Genomic DNA, 25,621 nt, shown 5'->3' with positions numbered 1-25,621 from the left:
GCACCTTATCAAAGGCCTTTTGGAAGTCAAGATAGATAACATCCATTGGCTCTCCTTGGTCTAACCTATTTGTTATCTCTTCAAAGAACTCTAGCAGGTTTGTCAGGCACGACCTCCCCTTACTAAATCCATGCTGACTTGTCCTAATCCGACCCTGCACTTCCAAAAATTTAGAAATCTCATCCTTAACAATGGATTCTAGAATCTTGCCAACAACCGAGGTTAGGCTAATTGGCCTATAATTTTCGATCTTTTTCCTTGTTCCCTTCTTGAACAGTGGGGTTACAACAGCGATGCCAAGAGAAAATATCAGACCAAGCTAGAGTGACAGACTTTGTCGGTAGTGGCAAGGCTTAAACAACATAACGGGCTACAAAGCGAAGCTGAGCAGAATCTCTGGCAACTGCGCCCCCTCCATGATGAGCTCAATGCATTCTATGCTCGGTTCAATCAGGGAACGATCAAACCGCTGTCAACTGCCCCAGCAGCCCCAGACACACCCATACCCACCATCATAGATTCCAAAGTCAGATTGGCCTTCTTGAAAATGAACCCTCGGAAGGCAACGGGCCCGGTCGGGGTCCCTGGTCGTGCACTCAGATCCTGGGCGGACCAGCTGGCAGATGTGTTCGCGGACATCTTCAACCACTCCCTACTCAGTTCCGAGGTCCCCACCTGCTTCAAGAAGACCACCATTATACCGGTGCTAAAGAAGAACCAGGCAGCGTATGTAAATGACTTTCGTCCGGTGGCCTTGACATCGATCATTATGAAGTGTTTCGAGAGGTTGGTCATGAGGCACATCAACTCCATACTCCCAGAATGCCTTGCTCCACTGCAATTCGCATACCGCCACAACCGGCCCACAGCAGACACCAACTCCCTGGCCCTCCACTCATCCCTGGAGTATCTCGACAACAAGGACTCTGACATCAGACTCCTATTTATTGATTACAGTCTGTCTTCAATACCATAATCCCAGCCAAACTCATCTCAAAGCTCCAAAACCTAGGACTTAGATCCTTATTCTGCAACTGGATCCTCGACTTCCTGACCCATCGACCACAATCAGTAAGAAAAAACAATAACTCCTCCTCCACGATAGTCCTCAATACCTGGGCCCCGCAAGGCTGCGAAGTTAGCCCCCTACCATACTCCCTATTCCCACACGACTGTGGCAAAATTTGGTTCCAACTCCATCTACAAGTTTGCTGATGACACGACCGTAGTGGGTCCAGTCTCGAACAACGATGAGTCAGAGTACAGGAGGGAGATAGAGAACCGAGTGGAGTGGTGTAACGACAACAATCTCTCCCTCAATGCCAGCAAAATTAAAGAAGCAAAGTACTGTACACAACCCTATCAGCATCAATGGGACCGAGGTGGAGATGGTTAGCAGTTATCAAATTATTAGGTGTGCATATCAAAAATCTGTCCTGGTCGACCCACGTCGACGCTATGACCAAGAAAGCACAACAGCGCCTATACATCCTCAGGAAACTAAGGAAATTCAGCATGTCCACATTGACTCTTACCAACTTTTACAGGTGCACCATAGAAAGCATCCTATCGGGCTGCATCACAGCCTGGTATGGCAACTGCTCAGCCCAGGACCGTAAGAAACTACAGAGAGTCGTGAACACCGCCCAGTCCATCACACGAACCTGCCTCCCATCCATTGACTCCGTCTACAGCTCCCGCTGCCTGGGGAAAGCGGGCAGTATAATCAAAGACCCCTCCCACCTGACTTACTCACTCTTCCAACTTCTTCCATCGGGCAGGACATACAAAAGTCTGAGAACACCCACCAACAGATTCAGAAACTGCGGATTCTGCACATTCTCCCTGTGTCTGCGTGGGTTGCCTCTGGGTGCTCCAGTTTCCTCCCACAAGTCCTGAAAGACGTCCTGTTAAGTAATTTGGACATTCGGAATTCTCCCTCTGTGTACCCGAACAGGCGCTGGAGTGTGGCAACTAGTGGATTTTCTTTTTTTGTTTTTATTTATAAATTTAGTGTACCCAATTCATTTTTCCAATTAAGGGGCAATTTAGTGTGGCCAATCCACCTAACCTGCACATCTTTGGGTTGTGGGGGCAAAACCCACGCAAACATGGGGAGAATGTGCAAACTCCACACGGACAGTGACCCAGAGCCGGGATCGAACCTGGGACCTCGGCGCCATGAGGCAGCAGGGCTAATCCACTGCGCCACCATGCTGCCCTTAGTAGATTTTCACAGTAACTTCATTGCAGTGTTAATGTAAGCCTACTTGTGACAATAATAAAGATTATTATTGTAGCTTGAGGGGCGCAACTCCACATCAAGTGTGGCTGACCAGGAGTCTCTCCTGCTCTTACCACCACACATTTGGCATTGTCGGAAAGATTTACAGGTTGACACTCAACCCGTTGGTCATGTTACAAACATACCTTCCTTGGCTATCAAGCCCTGGGGCAGGACTCGAACCCGAAGAGCTTCTGTCTCAGAGGTAGGGACGCTAACCCACTACACCACACGACCTTCTGTCAAATGAAGTTAAGATATGGATCAACCATGGTCTAATTTAGTGGTAGACCAGCGTCATGGAGCTAAATGGCTACCTTCTTGTCCTTGAACTCATTAATATAAACGTGAATCAGACGCTAGTTCCCAATAGCTCAGTTTGGGAAGAACATTGCCAGTCGGACACTGAGCAAAGGCTGCCACTCTTGGTCACTATTTAGCGACCTTCGCTGGGAAGTTTCCATGTGAGGAAGGCAGGAGGGTGTGGGATCCGACATGGCTAGAACACCGTAGCAGAACAACCTTCGCCATCTAAACGCACACAAGAGGAATAGCTATTAGCGTACCAGAGTCAGCTATGTCAATAATTTTCATTAAAGCAGAAGTAAATATAATTCCACAATAGTGTGCAAGTTGTCTATATATATATATATATATAAACAAGCACAGGTCTGAACCACAGTAACATACACAGCAAAACACATTTGTCCACTGAAGAATCTAATTTATCTGTACTGAAATCACAAGGTACTTATAATGAATAAAACGCAGGATAAATTCAAAATTAATTTTGTTCTGAGATGCATTGAGAGAATTTCAAATAATTTATCCTACCAAAATTCTGTACATGAAGAACTTGGTACCTCAAATCAAAATTGTTGATGCTGGTTTTTATCTCCGAATAAAGATGGTGGAGTGAGAAAGGTCAGTGCTGAAATACAGCAGAAACTGACTGATACTCAGGAAGAGGTGGGGCAAGCAATCACCATAAACTGAACAATTCTGATAGACCATGCACCAGTATCACATCTGTGACTACAGGCTAGCACTTCAAAGGCACATATAGAATCAGCCCAACAAGACATTCACAGGTTAACCACAAGGTTAAAATAAACAGCAGTAGGAACATCTGAAAGCTTCTCAAAAACCGCAAAGCCAAAAGCTTAAAGGTGACTTTACAAGGTAGTCCTTTCATTGTGAACATACTTTAAAATTTTATACCACTGGGTGGTATTTTTGAACAAAACAGAGTGAACTATTGATCGAAAAAGAAAAAAAATACAAATGGTGGAAACTTTAAATAAAGAAGAAATGCTGGAAAGACAACCAGGTCAAATGGCATTTGAGAAGAGAAATAGAACGTGAATGTTTCAGTTGTTCGCCCTTCAAAACAATGAAAGTTGGATAAAAAGAATATTTTAGGGGTAATGTAAAAGAAAAGGAACAACTTTTCTTTTATTTACTTGCATTGTAAAATGCAAGTAAAATTGGAAATACTGATCTCCAGGAAGCTATGAAAAGGCTGCCATGAATTCAGAAACTGGTGGATGATACACAAAGATAGTATCTATCAGGAAGTAAAAAGAACAAATGATTATACAAATAGGAATTCACAGCAAAGATGCCTGTAACAGACCCTCAAATTTGGAGCTCATTAAAACTGGTTGAAAGCTGCGGCACGTTGGCGCAGTGGTTGGCACTGCTGCCTCACAGCGCCGGGTGGCACAGTGGTTAGCCCTGCTGCCTCACAGCACCGGGGACCCGGGTGGCATGGTGGCGCAGTGGTTGGCACTGCTGCCTCACAGACGGGGACCCGGGTGGCATGGTGGCGCAATGGTTAGCCCTGCTGCCTCACAGCGCTGAGGACCTGGGTGGCGCAGTGGTTAGCCCTGCTGCCTCACAGCGCTGGGGACCCGGGTGGCATGGTGGTGCAGTGGTTAGCACTGCTGCCTCACGGTGCCAAGGATCCAGGTTCGATCCCGGCCATGGGTCACTATCCATGTGGGCTTTGCACATTCTCCCCATGTCTGTGTGGGTCTCACCCACCACAACCCAAAGATGTGCAGGGTAGGTGGATTGGCCACGCTAAATTGCCCCTTAAAAAAACTGGTTGAAAGTGGCAAGAGAACGGTGAATGTTTTATTGATCAAATGAGGCAACAATTTTCATTCGCTCCAATGCAATATATTGCTCAGAATAGTGTTACAACTGGTCCCTGAATGAGGACCACACATTTTTTTTTATTGCTTTATCAGAGTTACAGAGGCAGAGCTCAGAGTGTGGACAGGGGCAAACCCCGAATCCAGCTCCTTGCCTGCTCCAAAAACAAATTCAAATTAAATCCAATTCATGGTTCCCACAAGAGAGACATACCAGATCCAGGCATTACACCTGACCTCACGCTCACCTTAGCCAAAAGGCCGAGTTCTCTGACCCTTCTGTGGGATCTATCCGAACACAAGCACCAATTTAGGAGACTCCTAAATTGTTATGTCCCCGGGATGAACTGGTTCCCTTCATTTATTCAAACTCCTCTGTTGATCGCAACAAAATTACTTCAAAAGGATCCCTTCCCTTGTGGATACCTTTTCCCAAAATATTTATGTTTGAAAAGGAACCAATTTAAAAAGGCTTTCTTGAGCTAAAGAAAGATTGAGTTTATTAGCTACTAAATGCAAGGAAAATAATAAAACATACTCATACATTCACACAGATTAGAAATGTGAATTGACTCTGTGGAACTCTTTGCCACAGAAGGCTGTGGAGGGTCTGAGTGTCTTTAAGACAGAGATAGATAGGTTCTTGATCAATAAGGGGATCAGGGGTTATGGGGAGAAGGCAGGAGAATGGGGATGGGAAACATACCAGCCATGATTGAATGGCAGAGCAGAGATTTATACCACTGGGTGGTATTTTTGAACAAAACAGAGTGAACTATTGATCGAAAAAGAAAAAAATACAAATGGTGGAAACTTTAAATAAAGAAGAAATGCTGAAAACACACCAGGTCAAATGGCATTTGAGAAGAGAAATGGAACGTGAATGTTTCAGTTGTTGGCTCTTCAAAACAATGAAAGTTGGATAAAAAGAATATTTTTAGGAGGGGATGTAAAAGAAAAAGAATTCCAGTATCTGAGTCAGAATACAGGAGGGAGATAGAGAACCTAGTGGAGTGATGCAGCAACAACAATCTCTCCCTCAATGCCAGCAAAACTAAAGAGCTGGTCATTGACTTCAGGAAGCAAAGTACTGTACACACCCCTGTCAGCATCAACGGGGTCGAGGTGGAGATGGTTAGCAGTTTCAAATTCCTAGGGGTACACGTCTCCAAAAATCTGTCCTGGTCCATCCACGTCGACGCTCCCACCAAGAAAGCACAACAGTGCCTATACTGCCTCAGGAAACTAAGGAAATTCGGCATGTCCACATTAACCCTTACCAACTTTTACAGATGCACCATAGAAAGCATCCTATCAGGCTGCATCACAGCCTGGTATGGCAACTGCTCAGCCCAAGACCGAAAGAAACTTCAGAGAGTCGTTAACACCACCCAGTCCATCACACGAACCTGCCTCCCATCCATTGACTCCATCTACACCTCCCACTGCCTGGGGAAAGCGGGCAGTATAATCAAAGACCCCTCCCACCTGACTTACTCACTCTTCCAACTTCTTCCATCAGGCAGGAGATACAAAAGTCTGAGAACACACACAGACTCAAAAGCACCTTCTTCCCCGCTGTTACCAGACTCCTAAACGACCCTCTTATGGACTGACCTCATTAACAGTTCACCCCTGTATGCTTCACCCAATGCCAGTGTCTATTTACATTGTGTACCTTGTGTTGCCCTATTATGTTTTTTCTTTTATATCCTTTTCTTGTCATGTACTTAAGGATCAGTTGAGCTGCTCACAGAAAAATAATTTTCACTGTAGCTTGGTACACGTGACAATAAACAAATCCAATCCAATCCATGTCCCTCTTGACATCATTGGTATTCAGAAATTTGTCAATCTCCACTTCAAATGTTCTCAACCGCAGAGAGCTTTAACAGAATTTCCAGAATTTCAACGATTCAAAATCCTCTGAGTAAACAAACTCTGCTCGTCTCAGTCCAAACTCACTTCCCTATTATTTTGCGATTGCCTTCCCTCGTTCTAGACTCGCCAACCTGGGAAACATCTTACCTGCACCTACCCTTGTATTCCTTTAAGTATTTTGTCGGTTTCAATTAGATCATTTCTCATTCTTTGAAACCCAAAATTGCTGGGGCCTTGACAGCAATCTTTGTATCCTCATTGGCTACAGGTGAGGTCCCAGAGGGCTGGAGAATAACCAATGTTGTTTCTTTGTTTAAGAAGGGTAGCAGGGAGGTTGAGGGGCAACCTGATAAAGGTTTAGAAAATTATGAGTGGCATGGACAGAGTGGTTAGTCAGACACTTTTTCCCAGGGTGGAAAGTCAATTAGGAGGGGACATAGGTTTAAGGTGTGAGGTGGAAAGTTTAGAGGAGGAGAGTGAGGGAAGTTTTTTACACAGAGGGTGGTGAGTGCCTGGAACTTGCTGCTGTGGGAGATGGTGGAAGCAGATACGAGACACCTTGACAAATGCATGAATAGGGTGGGAATAGAGGGATAGGGACGTTTGAAAAGCAGGTTTTAGTTTAGACGGGTCGTGGCTGATGATCATAAGACCATCAGACATAGGAGCAGAATTAGGCCACTCGGCCCATCGAGTCTACTCTGCCATTCAATCAGGCCTGATATTTTCTCATCCCCATTCTCCTGCCTTCTCCCCATAACCCCTGATCCCCTTATTAATCAAGAATCTATCTATCTCTGTCTTAAAGACACTCAGTGATTTGGCCTCCACAGCCTTCTGCGGCAAAGAGTTCCACAGATTCACCACCCTCTGGCTGAAGAAATTCCTCCTCTTCTCTGTTTTAAAGGATCGTCCCTTTAGTCTGAGATTGTGTCCTCTGGTTCTAGTTTTTACTACAAGTGGAAACATCCTCTCCACGTCCACTCTATCCAGGCCTCGCAGTATCCTGTAAGTTTCAATAAGATCTCCCCTCATCCTTCTAAACTCCAATGAGTACAGACAGAGTCCTCAAATGTTCCTCATATGACAAGCTCTTCATTCCAGGGATCATTCTTGTGAACCTCCTCTGGATCCTTTCCAAGGCCAGCACATTCTTCCTTAGATACGGGGCCCAAAACTGCTCACAATACTCCGAATGGGGTCTGACCAGAGCCTTATACAGCCTCAGAAGTAAATCCCTAGTTTGTATTCTAGCCCTCTCGACATGAACGCTAACATTGTATTTGCCTTCTTAACTGCCGGCTGAACCTGCACGTTAACCTTAAGAGAATCGTGAACAAGGACTCCCAAGTCCCTTTGAGATTCTGATTTCCGAAGCATTTCCCCATTTTGAAAATAGTCCATGCCTAAAGTCCTCCTCGGGTGTCCTGGGTGGCATGATGCTGCCCTGTTCTGCCCGCTGTCCAACAGATGCACCAGAGACAGGAGGGGTGGAGTCCGAGGTGCTGCGGTCTCCCGGCACATTCTCTGCGGGTGTCACTGGCACGGGCCCCATCACTCCTCCTTCCTCGGGGTGCCCGATGGCTCCTGAGCTACTCCATTGGACTGGGGTGCGAGCAGAGTCATCCCCTGATGCCCTCCCTCCACCTGACGCTGCCAGTCCTGGAGGCCGGCTCTGGTCTCGACAAGGATCTGCACACTCACAACCATGGAGCACAGGGAGTGGCCCATCTCCGTCTGGGACTGCACCACATCATGCTGCGACTGTGCCACCACCCTGTGGGCCTGTGCCACATCAGCCAGTGACTGCGCAACCTACCTTTGGGATTGGTCCACCTCCCTCTGGGTCTGGGTCATCTCCGTCTGGGACCGGGGCACCCCGCCCAGTATCTGCGCCACGCTGGCCAGCGCCTGAGCTGTGCCGCTGACATTCCCAGACATGGCCCGCTGTGACTGGGCCATGCTGAGGAGCACCACTGCAATATCCGGGTGGCTCTGGCACATGGCTGCCTGTGAGAAGGCAGCCCTGACCTGGGTCTCGACCCCCGCCTACACAGAATTAACCAGACCTTGGACACACTGATCCATAGCCGAAACCGGCGCTCCTGGGTGGCACGCATGACCGGCACCACCGGGGACGGGCTGAGTTAGTGCCAGGAGCACAGAGTGGGGGAGGGTGGAGTTAGTGCCAGGGGCACGGAGCGGGGGGGGGGGAGTTAGTGCCAGGGGCACGGAGCGGGGGGGGGGAGTTAGTGTCAGGGGCACAGAGCGGGGGGGGGTGGGGGGGTTAGTGTCAGGGGCACAGAGCGGGGGGGGGGGGGCGGAGTTAGTGCCAGGGGCACAGATCGGCCAACTCATCCTGGCCGCCCTGAGGGGGTTGTGCAGTTTCATCCTGCACTGCATTCCAGTCCAGGCAACGATGCCCACGGCGCTGACCACGTCTGCCACTTGTGCCCAGGTCCGGCAGACGACGGCCTTCCTCCTGGGTCAGGGTACAGTGTCATCGCCTCTCCTCCACGTCAGGAGGGTGTCCAACTCAGGGTCCCTGAACAGTGGCGCTGCTCTCCACCAGCCACCTTGCTGGCTGGGATGGTGTGTGTGGGAATGGATCATTTAAGCGCGGCTGCGGCGTGTGATCCTCGTGAAAAAATCACGGACCCGGCGAATCCGGCACCGTTTTCTATGGAAATGATCGTGTTCCACGTGGTGATGGTGCGAGCCCATTTAGAGTTGCTGAATCAGTGAGCTGTTGCATTGTTTTTTCTGTTGTAAAACACCACTATTTCCACGCTGCCGTCGGCACTTAGTCTCAAAATTGGAGAACCCAGCCCCATGTGTTTCTTGTGCCCGTGACCTCCCCTTTAAATTTTCATCTGAATTGTATGGATGCAGCTCCCAAGATGTGAAAGAGGTGACACCACATCTGGTTCCATTGTTGGGAACAGAGTGCCATAGATTAAATTCCACTCCATGTATCCATATTCTTAATCCAGGTAGAATTACTATACTACCATCTCAGAGTAGTTGCTGTGAGCACTTTTGGGGAAGTAGTGAATAAAGGGTACAGTAGTCAGTATGTTGTGCAGTATTTTTGCACATTATCTTTCTCAGTCTTACAGAACTTCCTATTTCAGTCCCTTCATTGGCCACATCTGCAACTAAATGTGGAAGGAAGTGAACTCAAGCTATTGAAATGTCTGCCAAACAACAGAGAATGGAATTTGTCCAACTGCACAAGGGAGGTGATGTAACAGGGAACAGGAATAACTAATTCAGCTCCTCAAACTTGTGAAGGATTCTAGGAAGGGGATGAATCCTTGTTCCATACTGTAACTAATTATTTATTTGTCGATGTACTTTATTGTGTACTTTTTCGCATCAACTGCAACCATCTACTATTTTTTTTGTCTACTGTCTATGTTTCCTTGGCCGCAGAAAAATACTTTTCACTTCGGTATATGTGACAATAAATCAACCAATCAAATCGACCATGATTTTTAATCAGTAAAGGAATCGAGGGTTATGGGGTCAGGGCGGGAAAGTGGAATTGAGGATTACATCATGATCATGATCTCATTGAATGGCGGAACAGGCTCGATGGGCTGAGTGGCCTACATCTGCTCCTACAGGTGCGGTCCAATGGCCGCGCTATGCCAGAAAAGCAGTTCGCTGCAGCACCGCATGGCCAATAAAAGCCGGCAGACCCCGCTCCAACGTGATCTCGCGAGACGTTGCAATGTAAACCCTGCCCATTATGGGCGGGATCAAAGTTTTTGCAAATCTGCATATTAGAGCGAGACAGCTAGCCTCACTCTAATGTGCAGATTCCCGAGGTACCCAAGGTTTTGGGATTCATCCCGTCACCTCGGAGACCTCAGATGAGCGCTGCTTAGCACTGGTCCCCACAAATAGGGACCAGAAGGATGGAACTCCTGGGGGTCTCCCTGGGGTTTGAGGGGCCCCCTGGGGTTCCCCCAGCTGCATGACCTTTGGGAAGAATAGTGTCCTGGCACTGCTGATGCCACCTGAGCACCCTGACAGTGCAAGCCTGGCATCTTGGCAGTGCCACTTGGGATGCCAGCCTGTCACTGTCAAGGTGCCCAGGTGGCACTGCCAGCTTGCATGGGCACCACAGGGTGATAGGTTGGCACTGCCAATTTGGCATTTTGTGCGATTGGGCTGGGTGTGCTCTGCATAGGTGTTGGAGATGTTAGGACCTCCCATAGTGTGTTCTGGCTGGGCGGGAGGTTGGGGATCACTTTGGGGGTCTCGGAGATTGGGACGTTATTTTAAAATGGCGAGCAGAACACCCCGCTGTACAAAAATATATGTATATAAAAATTATATGTACAATCAAGACACCTTTATTTTGATCACTTTTTTGATTTATTTGATTATTTTGATGGATATAAATCTCATTATCAGCTCAAGAAACAATTGTTGCCATTTACAGCAGTTTTACCATTTTCGGTCATGTTATTAGGATTTGACAAAGGCAGGATATATGGGAGGTCTGCAAAGTTGGAGATAGGCATTGTTTAATAAAGAATAGAGACACCATGCTTTGTTCAAAACAGCTGGTGTGTGTTGTGCAACATTGTTCATTACACCACCTTCCTCAGTAACTGACCCCTTCCTGTTTTAATCTCCTCACTGTTGAACAAAATACTGAACAAAGAACTAAATGGATAAGAGCAAATTAAATTCATGCTTCTGTTACAAGTCTTGAAATGGAATTTTCCAAATTATATTATGAAGATGAAGTTATTAATCCACAGAGAACACCTTAAATGGGAGTTTTGAGTGGTTTAATACACAATTGAAGAGCCAATGAGAATGCTGGCTACTTGTTCATCTGCAAATCATGTACATAATAAAGGAAAGCATAGACTTTAAAACATCTCACAAAAATATTGCAAAATCTTTCACATATTTGAAATATAGCACGTATTATTATATGAACAACTTTACAAAACATTGCAAAAAGCAAGAACTCACAAACAGCCATACAAAGAACAAAGAAAAGTACAGCACAGGAACAGGCCCTTCGGCCATCCAAGCCTGCGCCAACCATGCTGCCCGACTAAACTACAATCTTCTACACTTCCTGGGTCCATATCCCTCTATTCCCATCCTATTCATGTATTTGTCAAGATGCCCCTTAAACATCACTATTGTCCCTGCTTCCACCACCTCCTCCGGCAGCGTGTTCCAGGCACCCACTACACACTGTGTAAAAAACTTGCCTCGTACATCTCCTCTAAACCTTGCCCCTCGCACCTTAAACCTATGGCCCCTAGTAATTGGCCCCTCTACCCTGGGAAAAAGTCTCTGACTATCCATTCTGTCTATGCCCCTCATAATTTTATAGACCTCTTTCAGGTCGCCCCTCAACCTCCTTCATTCCAGTGGGAACAAACCAAGTTTATTCAACCTCTCCTTATAGGTAATGCCCTCCATACCAGGCAACATTTTGGTAAATCTCTTCTGCACCCTCTCTAAAGCCTCCACATCCTTCTGGTAGTGTGGCAACCAGAATTGAAAACTATACTCCAAGTGTGGCCTAACTAAGGTTCTATACAGCTGCAACATGACTTGCCAATTCTTATACTCAATGCTCCGTCCAATGAAGGCAAGCATGCCGTATGCCTTCTTGACTACCTTCTCCACCTGTGTTGCCCCTTTCAGTGACCTGTGGACCTGTACACCTAGATCTCTCAGACTGTCAATACTCTTGAGGGTTCAACCATTCACTGTATATTCCCTACCTGCATTAGACCTTCCAAAATGCATTACCTCACATTTGTCCGGATTAAACTCCATCTGCCATCTCTCCGCCCAAGTCTCCAAACAATCTAAATCCTGCTGTATCCTCTGACAGTCCTCATCGCTATCCGCAATTCCACCAACCTTTGTGTCGTCTGCAAACTTACTAATCAGACCAGTTGCATTTTCTTCCAAATCATTTATATATACTACAAACAGCAAAGGTCCCAGCACTGATCCCGGCGGAACACCACTAATCACAGCCCTCCAATCAGAAAAGCACCCTTCCATTGCTACTCTCTGCCTTCTATTACCTAGCCAGTTCTGTATCCATCTTGCCAGCTCACCTCTGATTCCGTGTGATTTACTGTATTCCTAGTTATTTCATAGTTCTGATTAAGGAAGAATACTGACAGAATTGTGGTGAATGTACTGCTGTAACAATTCACCATGTGCATATCTGTATTACGCTGTTGCCCATGTGGGCTCCACCTATGGACCATTGTAAGGTATTACCTATGATGTAGCACGTTGGGGCCTGTGTGGGCTCTGCCCCTGGCTCCTCCCCTTGAGGGGAGGTATAAGAGCAGTCACCCTGTAGGCGGCTCCCACTAACAGATCAGTCGTAGGCAGGCACTGTTCTAGTTGATTAAAGCCACAGTTTGCTTACACCTGGTTTTGTGTGAATTGATGGTCGCATCAAGGATGTTCGGAATCTACTTCCACCTATTTCTTCCTGTTTCTGATAAAGTAATCTAGCTAAACTGGTCTCAGTTTAACAACTCTTAGAAAACCCCTGAAGATGTAGCACTGCCTCAGTACTGATCAACTTGGATTATGGGCTAGCACACAAAAACTTCTGGGGTAGGGGAAAACTCAGCTAAACTGTCACCTCAAACCTGAAGCATCAATGCACCTTGTGGAGTTGGACTAGTGAACAACCCATTGTTCTCATCAGTATTCACACCTCTAATTGTTCTCATCAGTATTCACACCTCTAATAGCAACTATTGTTTCACACAATTTATATCGCTTTCAATACTTGCTATTATAAATAGTTGCTTGATAGTACAGAATTTATGTGTGGCTGAAGAGAAACATGCTGATTGAAGTATTTCATCTCACACTCATCAAGACAGACACAAAATGCCAAATTTCATAGGAAACAACAATTTATACTGCATGAAGAAAAGGTGCTAATCTTTGGGCAGTCAACATTGATTGATCAAGCCGTTACCATGGAGAATGCGCCGAGCAAATGTTCCCATGCTTTTCCTTAATTAAAAAAGATGCAGTTCTTGGATATGTTATTTATCTTTCAGGGGACATGGCCCTGCAAATGAATATATGTAACTTTTAGTGAGTGAGCTCCGTTGCGAGCCTGGTGCATACTTCTGTTATACATAAAAGATTGACACTGACTGAAAATTAAATCAGAAGTGGCTGATTTCTCAGTAGGCAGCCACTAGGAAGATAACCACATCGAAACAGCTCATTGCAGTCAGAGCTAAAAATATTTCATTAGTGATATTTAAGCTCAATGAACAGGGGTCAGTCGCAACTTGATTTATGTAAAACAATCTGAATCCAAGGTATGGGACAAAACATATCATAACCAATATAAACAACAATGTCTTTGTCTGAGCTCCAAATTCTTGCTGGTTACGCAGATTATCTTGATAACGGATCACCAATTGCACAAATATGCCAACTTGGGTGGCAAGTAAAACAGCGAAGGTTGTTAAGACGATAATAACAGCAAGGCAGTTCATAGTCTTAGTATATGATGAGGCAGCTGTAATCGTGAATTCAAAACATTTCTTGCCATCCTTATTTGAGCTCTCAAAATATGATAAAAACAAAGGGAAAACAGCAAGAAGCACCAGTGCCCAGATGCCCAGGCTGGCAGCACTGGCATGCCAAGGCTGATAAAACTGCATCGTCTTCCTTTCGCGAAAGAAACCGATCATCCTCATGACAACTATGGCCACATAGAACATAGAGCACAAGTACATGTGAGCGTGTATCATTGCACTCACCAGCTTACAAAATATTTCACCAAACTTCCATTCACCGAGGACGTAGTAGGAAATGCGGAACGGCAGGGTCAGGAGGAAGAAAGTGTGCACCGATACAAGGTTGATCACAGCAGTGGATGTGATGGATTTCCTGTCAGTTTTTATTTTCCAAGTCATGATGGCAGCTCCAGCTGAACCTCCAATCAGCACGATGGTGTAAATTGTTATTAAAGCTGCATTAGAACTGGCTCCAAGTGGATTGCAGGCAAGTGAGGTATTGGAAGTGAAGTTGGTGCTTGTGAACGTTCCTGGCAAGGACACTGTATTATCCATCGCTGACCTGTTCATTTATCTCCAAACTTCAAGAAAACTGATAAACAACAAGTAAAATAAAACTGTCAAAATTAATCAGCAGGTTATTCACATATCTTGTGAAAATATCTCGAAGTGGGGAGTCATTAAATGATATGGACATAGTTCCTGTATTTGTAAAGATTGGATATCTGACTAGTTTATTCGTGCAGTAAAAAACTATGAAATAGCATTGGGTCCTCCTCAACCACCACCATGTCCACCCCCCCCCCACCCTCAGCATCGGGGCTCCCCCCCCCTCAGCATCGGGGCTCCTCCCCCCCCCCACCCTCAGCATCGGGGCTCCCCCCCCCCACCCTCAGCATCGGGGCTCCTCCCCCCCCACCACCCTCAGCATCGCCCCCCCCCCCCCACCCTCAGCATCGAGGCTCCTCCCCCCCCCCACCTTCAGCATCGAGGCTCCCCCCCCCCCCCACCCTCAGCATCGGGGCTCCTCCCCCCCCCCACCTTCAGCATCGAGGCTCCCCCCCCCCCCCACCTTCAGCATCGGGGCTCCTCCCCCCCCCCACCTTCAGCATCGGGGCTCCTCCCCCCCCCCCACCTTCAGCATCGCCCCCCCCCCACCCTCAGCATCGAGGCTCCCCCCCCCCCCACCTTCAGCATCGAGGCTCCTCCCCCCCCCCCACCTTCAGCATCGGGGCTCCTCCCCCCCCCCCACCTTCAGCATCGCCCCCCCCCCACCCTCAGCATCGAGGCTCCTCCCCCCCCCCCACCCTCAGCATCGAGGCTCCTCCCCCCCCCCACCTTCAGCATCGGGGCTCCTCCCCCCCCCCCCCCACCTTCAGCATCGGGGCTTTCCCCCCCCCCCTCAGCATCGGGGCTTTCCCCCCCCCCCCCTCAGCATCGGGGCTTTCCCCCCCCCCCCTCAGCATCGGGGCTTTCCCCCCCCCCACCCTCAGCATCGGGGCTCCTCCCCCCACCCCCACCTTCAGCATCGGGGCTCCTCCCCCCCCCCCCACCCTCAGCATCGGGGCTCCTCCCCCCCCCCCCACCCTCAGCATCGGGGCTCCTCCCCCCCCCCCCCACCTTCAGCATCGGGGCTTTCCCCCCCCCCCTCAGCATCGGGGCTTTCCCCCCCCCCCCCTCAGCATCGGGGCTTTCCCCCCCCCCCCCCTCAGCATCGGGGCTTTCCCCCCCCCCCTCAGCATCGGGGCTTTCCCCCCCCCCCCCCTCAGCATCGGGGCTCCTCCCCCCCCCCCCCCACCTCCAGGATCGCCCCCCCCCCCGGAACTGGTGCTGTCGCCTCCCCGGCAGTGGAGATTGCGGGTTGTGTTCAGCTTGAGGTCTGATCGTGTCCAACCCGGGGGAAAGTGCCGCCGGTGTTGATGTGAGTTTGAAACAACTCAGTTCCTATTTATCTCCACAATATGGCAGATTCTATAACCAAAGAACTGTTCCTCTTTCCTTTAACACATAACAAACAATTTTCGGACATGGCGGAGTGGGTGGAAAATCCCACAGAATCGGGAAACGCGTCTTGGCAGCGAGATAGCGCTTTTCAACCCCCCTCCCTTGCCAGTGACGTGACGAGGTTCATGTCCAGAAACGGGGGGAGCCTCATTTAAGTACATTTGAATACACTTTGCCAGCCCGCGGCACATGAACCCCCCCCTCGCTGAATATTCATACCTTGCTATCCCCGAGGGGGAGGTAGTTATAGCCCCTGGGGAGGGGGGGGGCGGCAGATGCCCAGGCACCACGCTGGCACTGCCAGGTTCGGTGACAGTCCCGATGCTGAGGGTAGTGGGAGGAGGGGTCACTGGTCTCTGTGTGTCTGACCTTGCCAGCTCTCTCAGGCCCCGCACTGCCACAGCAAACTACACCTCCTGATTCATTTTCCCGTGAGAGGCTCAGAATCTTGACTAAAAACTGGGCTGTGCAGCTGGAGAGATACTTGCTGGGTGTGGCGCAACAATTACTCACTCAAGTCGAGAAGTGATGAAGTCAATCGAGGCTTTATTAAGCAAGACTTGTTCCCCAGCAGCTCAGTTACAGAATGCGGCTGCTGGGAGAACTCGAGCTCTTATACTCCGCCTTCTGGGCAGAGCCAGCAGGCGGCAGATCCAACCAGGACCCGGGACCTGTCAGCCAATGCCTCTCGGCTTCACAGGTACCGTACTACCCCTAATACATACCACCACATTCACCCCTTGTTAAAAAAGAACCCGGCGGGGTGGTTGTTCGCATGGTGGTAGGGGTTTTCAAGGCTGGTCCTGGAACTAATTTTGTACAGTGGCTATGCATTTAGCCCAACAGTTAACTATGTACAGGTTGTCAGAATTATTTACAAGTTGTTTTTTTTGTGTCACGCGGATTCCACGTGTCGAGCGGGTGCCCTGGTCGTCCTTGTCGAACACCTCAGCACCGGTGGTGGTGCAGGTGCTGGCTCGGGCACTGTCGTCTCTGGGAGCGTTGCGCTGTTTGTCCCTGTTTCTTTACTCCTGGGCGGACACGGGAGGAGGACCGCTCCACCCAGGAAGGGAGCGGTCGTGGGGTGCGCCGGTGGGAGGGAGGGGGTGATTGGTGTTGGAGGGGTGTGTGTGTTTCCGGCGGGCGCCAGGTCCTGTAGGGAGACCGTGTCCTGTCGGCCGTTGGGGTACGCCACGTAGGCGTACTGAGGGTTTGCGTGGAGAAGGTGAACCCTCTCGACCAACGGGTCTGATTTGTGCGCCCGTACATGTTTAAGGAGCAAGATGGGCCCTGGGGCTGCCAGCCAAGTCGGCAGTGACGTTCTGGAGGAGGACTTCCTAGGGAAGACAAGGAGGTGCTCGTGAGGCGTTTGATTAGTGGTGGTACACAGCAGCGACCGGATGGAGTGGAGGACATCCGGGAGGACTTCCTGCTACCGTGAAACTGGGAGATTTCTGGACCGTAGGGCCAGTAGGACGGTCTTCCAGGCTGTACCGTTCTCCCTCTCTACCTGACCGTTCCCCCGGGGGTTGTAGCTGGTCATCCTGCTCGAGGCAATGCCCTTGTTGAGCAGGAACTGACGCAGTTCGTCGCTCATGAAGGAGGACCCCCTGTCGCTATGGATGTACGCGGGGAAACCGAACAGTGTAAAGATGGTGCCGAGGGCTTTAATGACTGTGGCCGCTGTTATGTCGGGGCAGGGGATGGCGAAGGGGAAACGGGAGTACTCGTCCACCACGTTCAGGAAGTATGTGTTGCGGTGGGTGGAGGGGAGGGGGCCTTTGAAATCCAAACTGAGGCGTTCAAAGGGACGGGAAGCTTTTATCAGGTGCGCTCTATCTGGCCTGAAAAAGTGCGGTTTGCACTCTGCGCAGATTTGGCAGTTCCTGGTGGCAGTACGGACCTCCTCAACAGAGTAGGGGAGGTTGCGGGACTTCACAAAATGGTAGAATCGAGTGACCCCCGGGTGGCAGAGGTCTTCGTGGAGAGCTTGGAGGCGGTCTACTTGTGCGTTGGCACATGTGCCGTGGGATAGGGCATCGGACGGCTCGTTCAGCTTTCCGGGACGATACAAGATCTCATAGTTATAGGTGGAGAGCTCAATCCTCCACCTCAAGATCTTGTCATTCTTGATTTTGCCCCGCTGTGCATTATCGAACATAAAGGCTACCGACCGTTGGTCAGTGAGGAGAGTGAATCTCCTGCCGGCCAGGTAATGTCTCCAATGTCGCACAGCTTCCACTATGGCTTGGGCTTCCTTTTCCACTGAGGAGTGGCGGATTTCTGAGACGTGGAGGGTCCGGGAGAAAAAGGCCACGGGTCTGCCCGCTTGGTTAAGGGTGGCCGCTAGAGCTACATCGGAGGCGTCGCTCTTGACCTGGAAGGGGAGGGACTCGTCGATTGCGTGCATCGTGGCCTTTGCGATATCTGCTTTGATGCGGCGGAAGGCCTGGCGGGCCTCTGTCGACAGGGGGAAGGTAGTGGACTGGATTAACAGGCGGGCCTTGTCTGCGTACTGGGGAACCGACTGGGCGTAATACGAAAAGAAGCCCAGGCAGCGTTTCAGGGCTTTGGAGCAGTGGGGGAGGGGAAATTCCATAAGGGGGCGCATGCGTTCGGGGTCGGGGCCTATCACTCCATTGCGCACTACGTATCCCAGGATGGCCAGACGGTTGGTGCTAAAAACGCATTTTTCCTCGTTATAGGTGAGGTTCAGGGCATTAGCGGTCTGGAGGAATTTGTGGAGGTTGGCGTCGTGGTCCTGCTGGTCATGGCCGCAGACGGTTACGTTGTCGAGATACGGGAACGTGGCCCGCAACCCGTGCTGGTCAACCATTCGGTCCATCTCCCGTTGGAAGACTGAGACTCCGTTCGTGACGCCGAATGGGGCCCTTAAAAAGTGGTAGAGCCGCCCGTCTGCCTCGAAGACCATGTACTTGCGGTCACTCAGGCGGATGGGGAGCTGGTGGTAGGCGGACTTGAGGTCCACGGTGGAAAAGACCTTGTACTGTGCAATCCGATTGACCATGTTGGATATGCGGGGGAGAGGGTACGCATATAGGTGTGTGTACCTTGATGGTCTGACTATAGTCTATGACAATCCTCTGCTTCTCCCCGGTCTTCACAACTACCACCTGGGCTCTCCAGGGACTATTGCTGGCCTGGATTATGCATTCCTTCAGCAGCCGCTGGACTTCAGACCGGATAAATGTTCGGTCCTGGGCGCTGTATCGTCTGCTCCTAGTGGCGACGGGTTTGCAATCCGGGGTGAGGTTCACAAACAAGGAAGGCGGTTCAACCTTGAGGGTCGCGAGGCTGCAGATAGTGAGTGGGGGTATTGGGCCGCCGAATTGGAACATTAGGCTTTGGAGGTTACATTGGAAAGCTAACCCCAAAAGAGTGGGAGCGCAGAGGTGGGGAAGGACATAAAGCCGATAATTCTTAAACTCCCTCCCTTGCACCGTTAGGTTCGCGATGCAGAACCCTTTGATCTCTATGGAATGGGATCCCGCTGCCAGAAAAATCTTTTGGGTACTCGGACGAATAGAGAGAAAACAGCGTCTTACTGTGTCCGGGTGGATAAAACTTTCCGTGCTCCCAGAGTCGATTAGGCATGGCGTCTCGTACCCTTTGACCAGCACCATTGTCGTTGCCGTTTGGAGCGTCCGGGGCCGCGATTGGTCCAGGGTCACCAAAGCCAGTCATGGTTGCTGCACCGTGGCGTTTTCTTCTGACCCCGTGGAGATGTCTATGCTGGGGTCCTTGGCTATCAGCCAAGATGGCGGCGTCCATGGATCGCACGCGGCTGGGGGCGGACACAATGGCCGCCCCCATGGATCGCACGTGGCCGGGTGGTCACAAGATGGCGGCACCCATCCTCCCCGCGTGGTGTCCAGGACCCAAAATGGCGGCACCCGCGGGCCGCACATGGAGCGCTGGGAGGGTTGAGTCTGCTGTCCCCGTTCTCCCCCGGAGATTGCGGCGACCCCCCGGGACTGGCACACCGCCGTGTAATGCCCCTTTTTGCCGCAGCTTTTACAAATAGCTGAGCGGGACGGGCAGTGCTGCCGGGGGTGTTTCGCTTGCCCGCAAAAATAGCAGCGGGGCCCACCGGAATGGTCTGGTGCTCTAGCCGCGCAGGCTTGCGGGGGGGTGGGGGGTGCCGGGGAGTCGGTCACAACGGGGATCCACGGAGCCCAAGGGGCTGCCGCGCGGTCGGTGCCGTAGGCGCGGGCATTTTGTGAGGCCACGTCGAGGGAGGCCGCAAGGGCCCGTGCCTCTGTGAGTCCTAACGAGTCTCTCTCTAACAGTCTCTGGCGAATTTGAGAAGAAGTCATACCTGCCACAAAAGCATCCCTGATTAGGAGCTCCGTGTGCTCGTTTGCGCTCACCGACGGGCAGTTGCAGTTCCTTCCCAATATCAACAGTGCGCTGTAGAACTCGTTGAGCGATTCTCCGGGGATTTGCCACCTCGCCGCGAGTTGGTGGCGTGCGTAGACCTGGTTTACGGGCCGAATGTAGATTCCAGCATGGCGAGCGCCGTCGGGAAATCCTCCGCGTCTTCGATGAGCGTGTAGATCTCCGGGCTCACCCTGAAATGCAGGACCTGCATTTTCTGATCTTCCGTGGTCCGGCCGGGGGCCGTTTAAAGGTAACCTTCGAAGCATGCTAGCCAGTGTTTAAACACGGCCGCCGAGTTTGCTGCATGGGGGCTGATTCGCAGACACTCCGGGGCGATCCGGAGCTCCATAGTCTTTTTAAGCTCGCTTAATAAATTGTGGCGCAACAATTACTCACTCAAGTCGAGAAGAGATGAAGTCAATCGAGGCTTTAATAAGCAAGACTTGTTCCCCAGCAGCTCAGTTACAGAATGCGGCTGCTGGGAGAACTCGAGCTCTTATACTCCGCCTTCTGGGCGGAGCCAGCAGGCGGCAGATCCAACCAGGACCCGGGACCTGTCAGCCAATAGCCTCTCGGCTTCACAGGTACCGTACTACCCCTAATACATACCACCACACTGGGTTTCAGTCAAAGCCTGACATTGTAGAATGTGTAAAATTGAGATCATTGCCTCTGCACACATGCAGTAAGTGCTTCCCCTAGTGTTGCAGTATAATTAAACATCCATTTTAAAAGAAAACAAAAAAAATCTTAAAATGTAGTCTAAATGGTCAGCACCTAAGTGCAGACTAAAAAATATCAGTGTGTTAGCGTGGCCCTTTTGAGGAGCTGGGCCTGGCAGACCACGTGATCAGCTCAGTACCAATCACATGGGAGCATGCAAACCCTAGCCAATAGCAAGTTAGCATGGGGCCCTGGGAGCAGGGACCCAGTGTGGATAAGACCCATCGTAGTGTGTTCTTGTGGTAAACACCACTGGTAACACATTGCATGTATTACGGTACTGCTCATGTATTACAGGTACCACACTAAATCCCAGCCTGCTGGCTCCTCCCTGCAGGCGGCGTATAAAAGTGTATGATCTCCTGCACTGCTCCCATTCTGGTTCCAGCTGCAGGAGGCTCAACATCTTGTGCAATAAAGCCTCGATTGTTTCACCATTCTCGTCTCGCGGTACCAGCTTTTGCCTTTCGTTAATAAACCACTTTGTTACATGTTTTGTTATGCTCTTGACGTAGCATAAGCTGCTTCTTTAATGTGCTGTCGTTCCAGGTGAAATAATCTTTTTTTTTAAAGGTTCCAAAGTTTATTTATTTAAGAATCTGTTTTTGGGGCTTTAAGTTTTTTTTCGTGTTTTGGGACATTTCCCCTTTAAGTGGGCGTGGTCCGGGGCCTCTGACATCCTGAAACATGTGACGTAGGTCGTAGGAAGCGATTGTGCATGCGCAGATCGCTGTTCCTGTATTTGGGGCCTTTTTAGCAATTACGCGTGCTCGGCCTCTCGCGCATGCGCAAACGGACCTTCCCGTTCTGTGCGCAGTTCGCGCAACTGCGCACGTGCAGCACCTTTTCCAAGGTGGCTGAAATTCAAAACTGCCGTTTTCAAAGAACAAAGAACAAAGAAATGTACAGCACAGGAACAGGCCCTTCGGCCCTCCAAGCCCGTGCCGACCATGCTGCCCGACTAAACTACAATCTTCTATGCTTCCTGGGTCCGTATCCCTCTATTCCCATCCTATTCATGTATTTGTCAAGTTGCCCCTTAAATGTCACTATCGTCCCTGCTTCCACCACCTCCTCCGGTAGCGAGTTCCAGGCACCCACTACCCTCCGTGTAAAAAACTTGCCTCGTACATCTACCCTAAACCTTGCCCCTCTCACCTTAAACCTATGCCCCCTAGTAATTGACCCCTCTACCATGGGGAAAAGCCTCTGACTATCCACTCTGTCTGTGCCCCTCATAATTTTGTAGACCTCTATCAGGTCTCCCCTCAACCTCCTTCGTTCCAGTGAGAACAAACCGAGTTTATTCAACCGCTCCTCATAGCTAATGCCCTCCATACCAGGCAACATTCTGGTAAATCTCTTCTGCACCCTCTCTAAAGCCTCCACATCCTTCTGGTAGTGTGGCGACCAGAATTGAACACTATACTCCAAGTGTGGCTTAACTAAGGTTCTATACAGCTGCAACATGACTTGCCAATTCTTATACCCAATGCAAGCATGCCGTATACCTTTTTGACTACCTTCTCCACCTGTGTTGCCCCTTTCAGTGACCTGTGGACCTGTACTCCTAGAGCTTTCTGACTTTCAATACTCTTGATGGTTCGACCATTCACTGTATATTCCCTACCTGCATTAGACCTTCCAAAATGCATTACCTCACATTTGTCCGGATTAAACTCCATCTGCCATCTCGCCGCCCAAGTCTCCAAACGATCTAAATCCTGCTGTATCCTCTGACAGTCCTCATCGCTATCCGCAATTCCACCAACCTTTGTGTCGTCTGCAAACTTACTAATCAGACCAGTTTTCCTCCAAATCATTTATATATACTACAAACAGCGAAGGTCCCAGCACTGATCCCTGTGGAACACCACTGGTCACAGCCCTCCAATTAGAAAAGCATCCTTCCATTGCTACTCTCTGCCTTCTATGACCTAGCCAGTTCTGTATCCACCTTGCCAGCTCACCCCTGATCCCGTGTGACTTCACCTTTTGTACTAGTCTACCATGAGGGACCTCGTCAAAGGCCTTACTGAAGTCCATATAGACAACATCCACTGCCCTACCTGCATCAATCATCTTAGTGACCTCCTCGAAAAACTCTATCAAGTTAGTGAGACACGACCTCCCCTTCACAAAACCATGCTGCCTCTCACTAATACGTCCATTTGCTTCCAAATGGGAGTAGATCCTGTCTCGAAGAATTCTCTCCAGTAATTTCCCTACCATTGAAGTAAGGCTCACCGGCCTGTAGTTCCCTGGATTATCCTTGCTACCCTTCTTAAACAGAGGAACAACATTGGCTATTCTCCAGTCCTCCGGGCCATCACCTGAAGACAGTGAGGATCCAAAGATTTCTGTCAAGGCCTCAGCAATTTCCTCTCCAACCTCCTTCAGTATTCTGGGGTAGATCCCATCAGGCCCTGGGGACCGATCTACCTTAATATTTTTTAAGACACCCAACACCTCGTCTTTTTGGATCTCAATGTGACCCAGGCTATCTACACAACCTTCTCCAGACTCAACATCTACCAATTTCTTCTCTTTGGTGAATACTGATGCAAAGTATTCATTTAGTACCTCGCCCATTTCCTCTGGCTCCACACATAGATTCCCTTGCCTATCCTTCAGTGGGCCAACCCTTTCCCTGGCTACCCTCTTGCTTTTTATGTACGTGTAAAAAGCCTTGGGATTTTCCTTAACCCTATTTGCCAATGACTTTTCGTGACCCCTTCGAGCCCTCTTGACTCCTTGCTTAAGTTCCTTCCTACTTTCCTTATATTCCACACAGGCTTTGTCTGTTCCCAGCCTTTTAGCCCTGACAAATGCCTCCTTTTTCCTTTTGACGAGGCCTACAATATCTCTCGTTATCCAAGGTTCCCGAAAATTGCCGTATTTATCCTTCTTTCTGACAGGAACATGCCGGTCCTGAATTCCTTTCAACTGACACTTGAAAGCCTCCCACATGTCAGATGTTGATTTGCCCTCAAACATCCGCCCCCAATCTATGTTCTTCAGTTCCCGCCTAATATTGTTATAAATAGCCTTCCCCCAATTTAGCACATTCATCCTAGGACCACTCTTATCCTTGTCCACCATCACTTTAAAACTTACTGAATTGTGGTCACTGTTCCCGAAATGCTCCCCTACTGAAACATCTACCACCTGGCCGGGCTCATTCCCCAATACCAGGTCCAGTACCGCCCCTTCCCTAGTTGGACTGTCCACATATTGTTTTAAGAAGCCCTCCTGGATGCTCCTTACAAACTCCGCCCCGTCTAACCCCCTGGCACTAAGTGAGTCCCAGTCAACATTGGGGAAGTTGAAGTCTCCCATCACCACAACCCTGTTGTTTTTACTCTTTTCCAAAATCTGTCTACCTATCTGCTCCTCTATCTCCCGCTGGCTGTTGGGAGGCCTGTAGTAAACCCCCAACATTGTGACTGCACCCTTCTTATTCCTGATCTCTACCCATATAGCCTCACTGCCCTCTGAGGTGTCCTCCCCCAGTACAGCTGTGATATTCTCCCTAACCAGTAGCGCAACTCCGCCACCCCTTTTACATCCACCTCTATCCCGCCTGAAACATCTAAATCCTGGAACGTTTAGCTGCCAATCCTGCCCTTCCCTCAACCAGGTCTCTGTAATGGCAACAACATCATCGTTCCAAGTACTAATCCAAGCTCTAAGTTCATCTGCCTTACCAGTGATACTTCTTGCATTAAAACATATGCACTTCAGGCCACCAGACCCGCTGTGTTCAGCAACTTCTCCCTGTCTGCTCTGCCTCAGAGCCCCACTGTCCCTATTCCCTAGTTCTCCCTCAATGCTCTCACCTTCTGACCTATTGCTCCCGTGCCCACCCCCCTGCCATACTAGTTTAAACCCTCCCGTGTGACACTAGCAAACCTCGCGGCCAGGATATTTATGCCTCTCCAGTTTAGCTGCAACCCGTCCTTCTTATGTAGGTCACACCTGCCCCGGAAGAGCTCCCAGTGGTCCAGATAACGGAAACCTTATCTTCAAAGGAAATCCTACCTTCGCCTCGTGGTGAGTTTTGGCGCCTCTTTTACTGTTTATTCTTGTATGTTCCTCGCAGAATTATTGGAATTTGTCCAGGACTGTCTGGAAATCGCTCTTGTTTTGCCCCTTTGAGTATTTGAAGGTCTGGAAGATTTCAGCTCCTTCTGGACCCGCGATGGTAAGTAGAAGCTTTATTTTCTCTGCATCCGCCACGCCATCTAGGTCGGACGCGACCAGGTAGATCTCGAATCTCTGCCGGAACCAACGCCAGTTTTCACTGAGATTGCCTTGGTACTGGAGCTGCTGTGGAATAGGAATCCCGAACATCATCTTGCCTGGCTTTTGTTGCTGGTTGTCACTGTTTTGGTGAGTTGAGCTATATGGATTTTAACAGTTACTCACTGGAACCATGTTTTGTTATGCCCTTGTCGTAGCATAAGCTGCTTCCTTGATGTGTACTCTGACAAAGGAAGGTTCAGACTTGGAGACAGCTTTAACACATTTACTAAACTATTAACAATTCTCCTACTTGGATTCGACTCTACTGTTAATCCTGCTATAGCTACTCAGACTAACAAACC

At 49.6% G+C, this 25,621-nt stretch overlaps 2 protein-coding genes and 1 long non-coding RNA gene across 5 annotated transcripts in view; 1 reads left to right on the top strand and 2 right to left on the bottom strand.

The window, feature by feature from the left end:
- LOC140385050 (probable G-protein coupled receptor 141) overlaps nt 1-14,239 on the bottom strand; it is a 34,419-nt gene extending 20,180 nt beyond the window's left edge. The window contains exon 1 of the mRNA XM_072466842.1: nt 14,130-14,239. The gene's annotated coding sequence lies outside the window, so the exon portion shown is untranslated. The remainder of the gene's footprint in view (nt 1-14,129) is intronic.
- Nucleotides 10,704-16,489, bottom strand: LOC140385049 (probable G-protein coupled receptor 141). The gene is made up of 2 exons (XM_072466841.1): nt 16,404-16,489; nt 10,704-14,478 (listed from the first exon to the last, which is right to left on the bottom strand). Exon 2 carries the CDS (start codon nt 14,454-14,456, stop codon nt 13,542-13,544), a length of 915 nt encoding a protein of 304 aa, XP_072322942.1. The 5' UTR covers nt 14,457-14,478; nt 16,404-16,489; the 3' UTR covers nt 10,704-13,541.
- LOC140385051 (uncharacterized) overlaps nt 15,721-25,621 on the top strand; it is a 30,149-nt gene continuing 20,248 nt past the window's right edge. The window contains exons 1-2 of one of the 3 annotated variants that reach the window (XR_011933279.1): nt 15,721-15,807; nt 25,117-25,218. This is a non-coding gene — a long non-coding RNA (uncharacterized lncRNA). Of the gene's footprint in view, nt 15,808-16,195; nt 16,591-25,116; nt 25,407-25,621 lie in introns of those variants that run through there. The other 2 variants (XR_011933278.1, XR_011933280.1) reach the window with 2 other exon arrangements.

Source organism: Scyliorhinus torazame, chromosome 11 (assembly GCF_047496885.1).
Source record: "Scyliorhinus torazame isolate Kashiwa2021f chromosome 11, sScyTor2.1, whole genome shotgun sequence".
Taxonomy (NCBI): Eukaryota; Metazoa; Chordata; class Chondrichthyes; order Carcharhiniformes; family Scyliorhinidae; genus Scyliorhinus; species Scyliorhinus torazame.
This window is presented reverse-complemented; position numbering and strand designations above follow the sequence as displayed.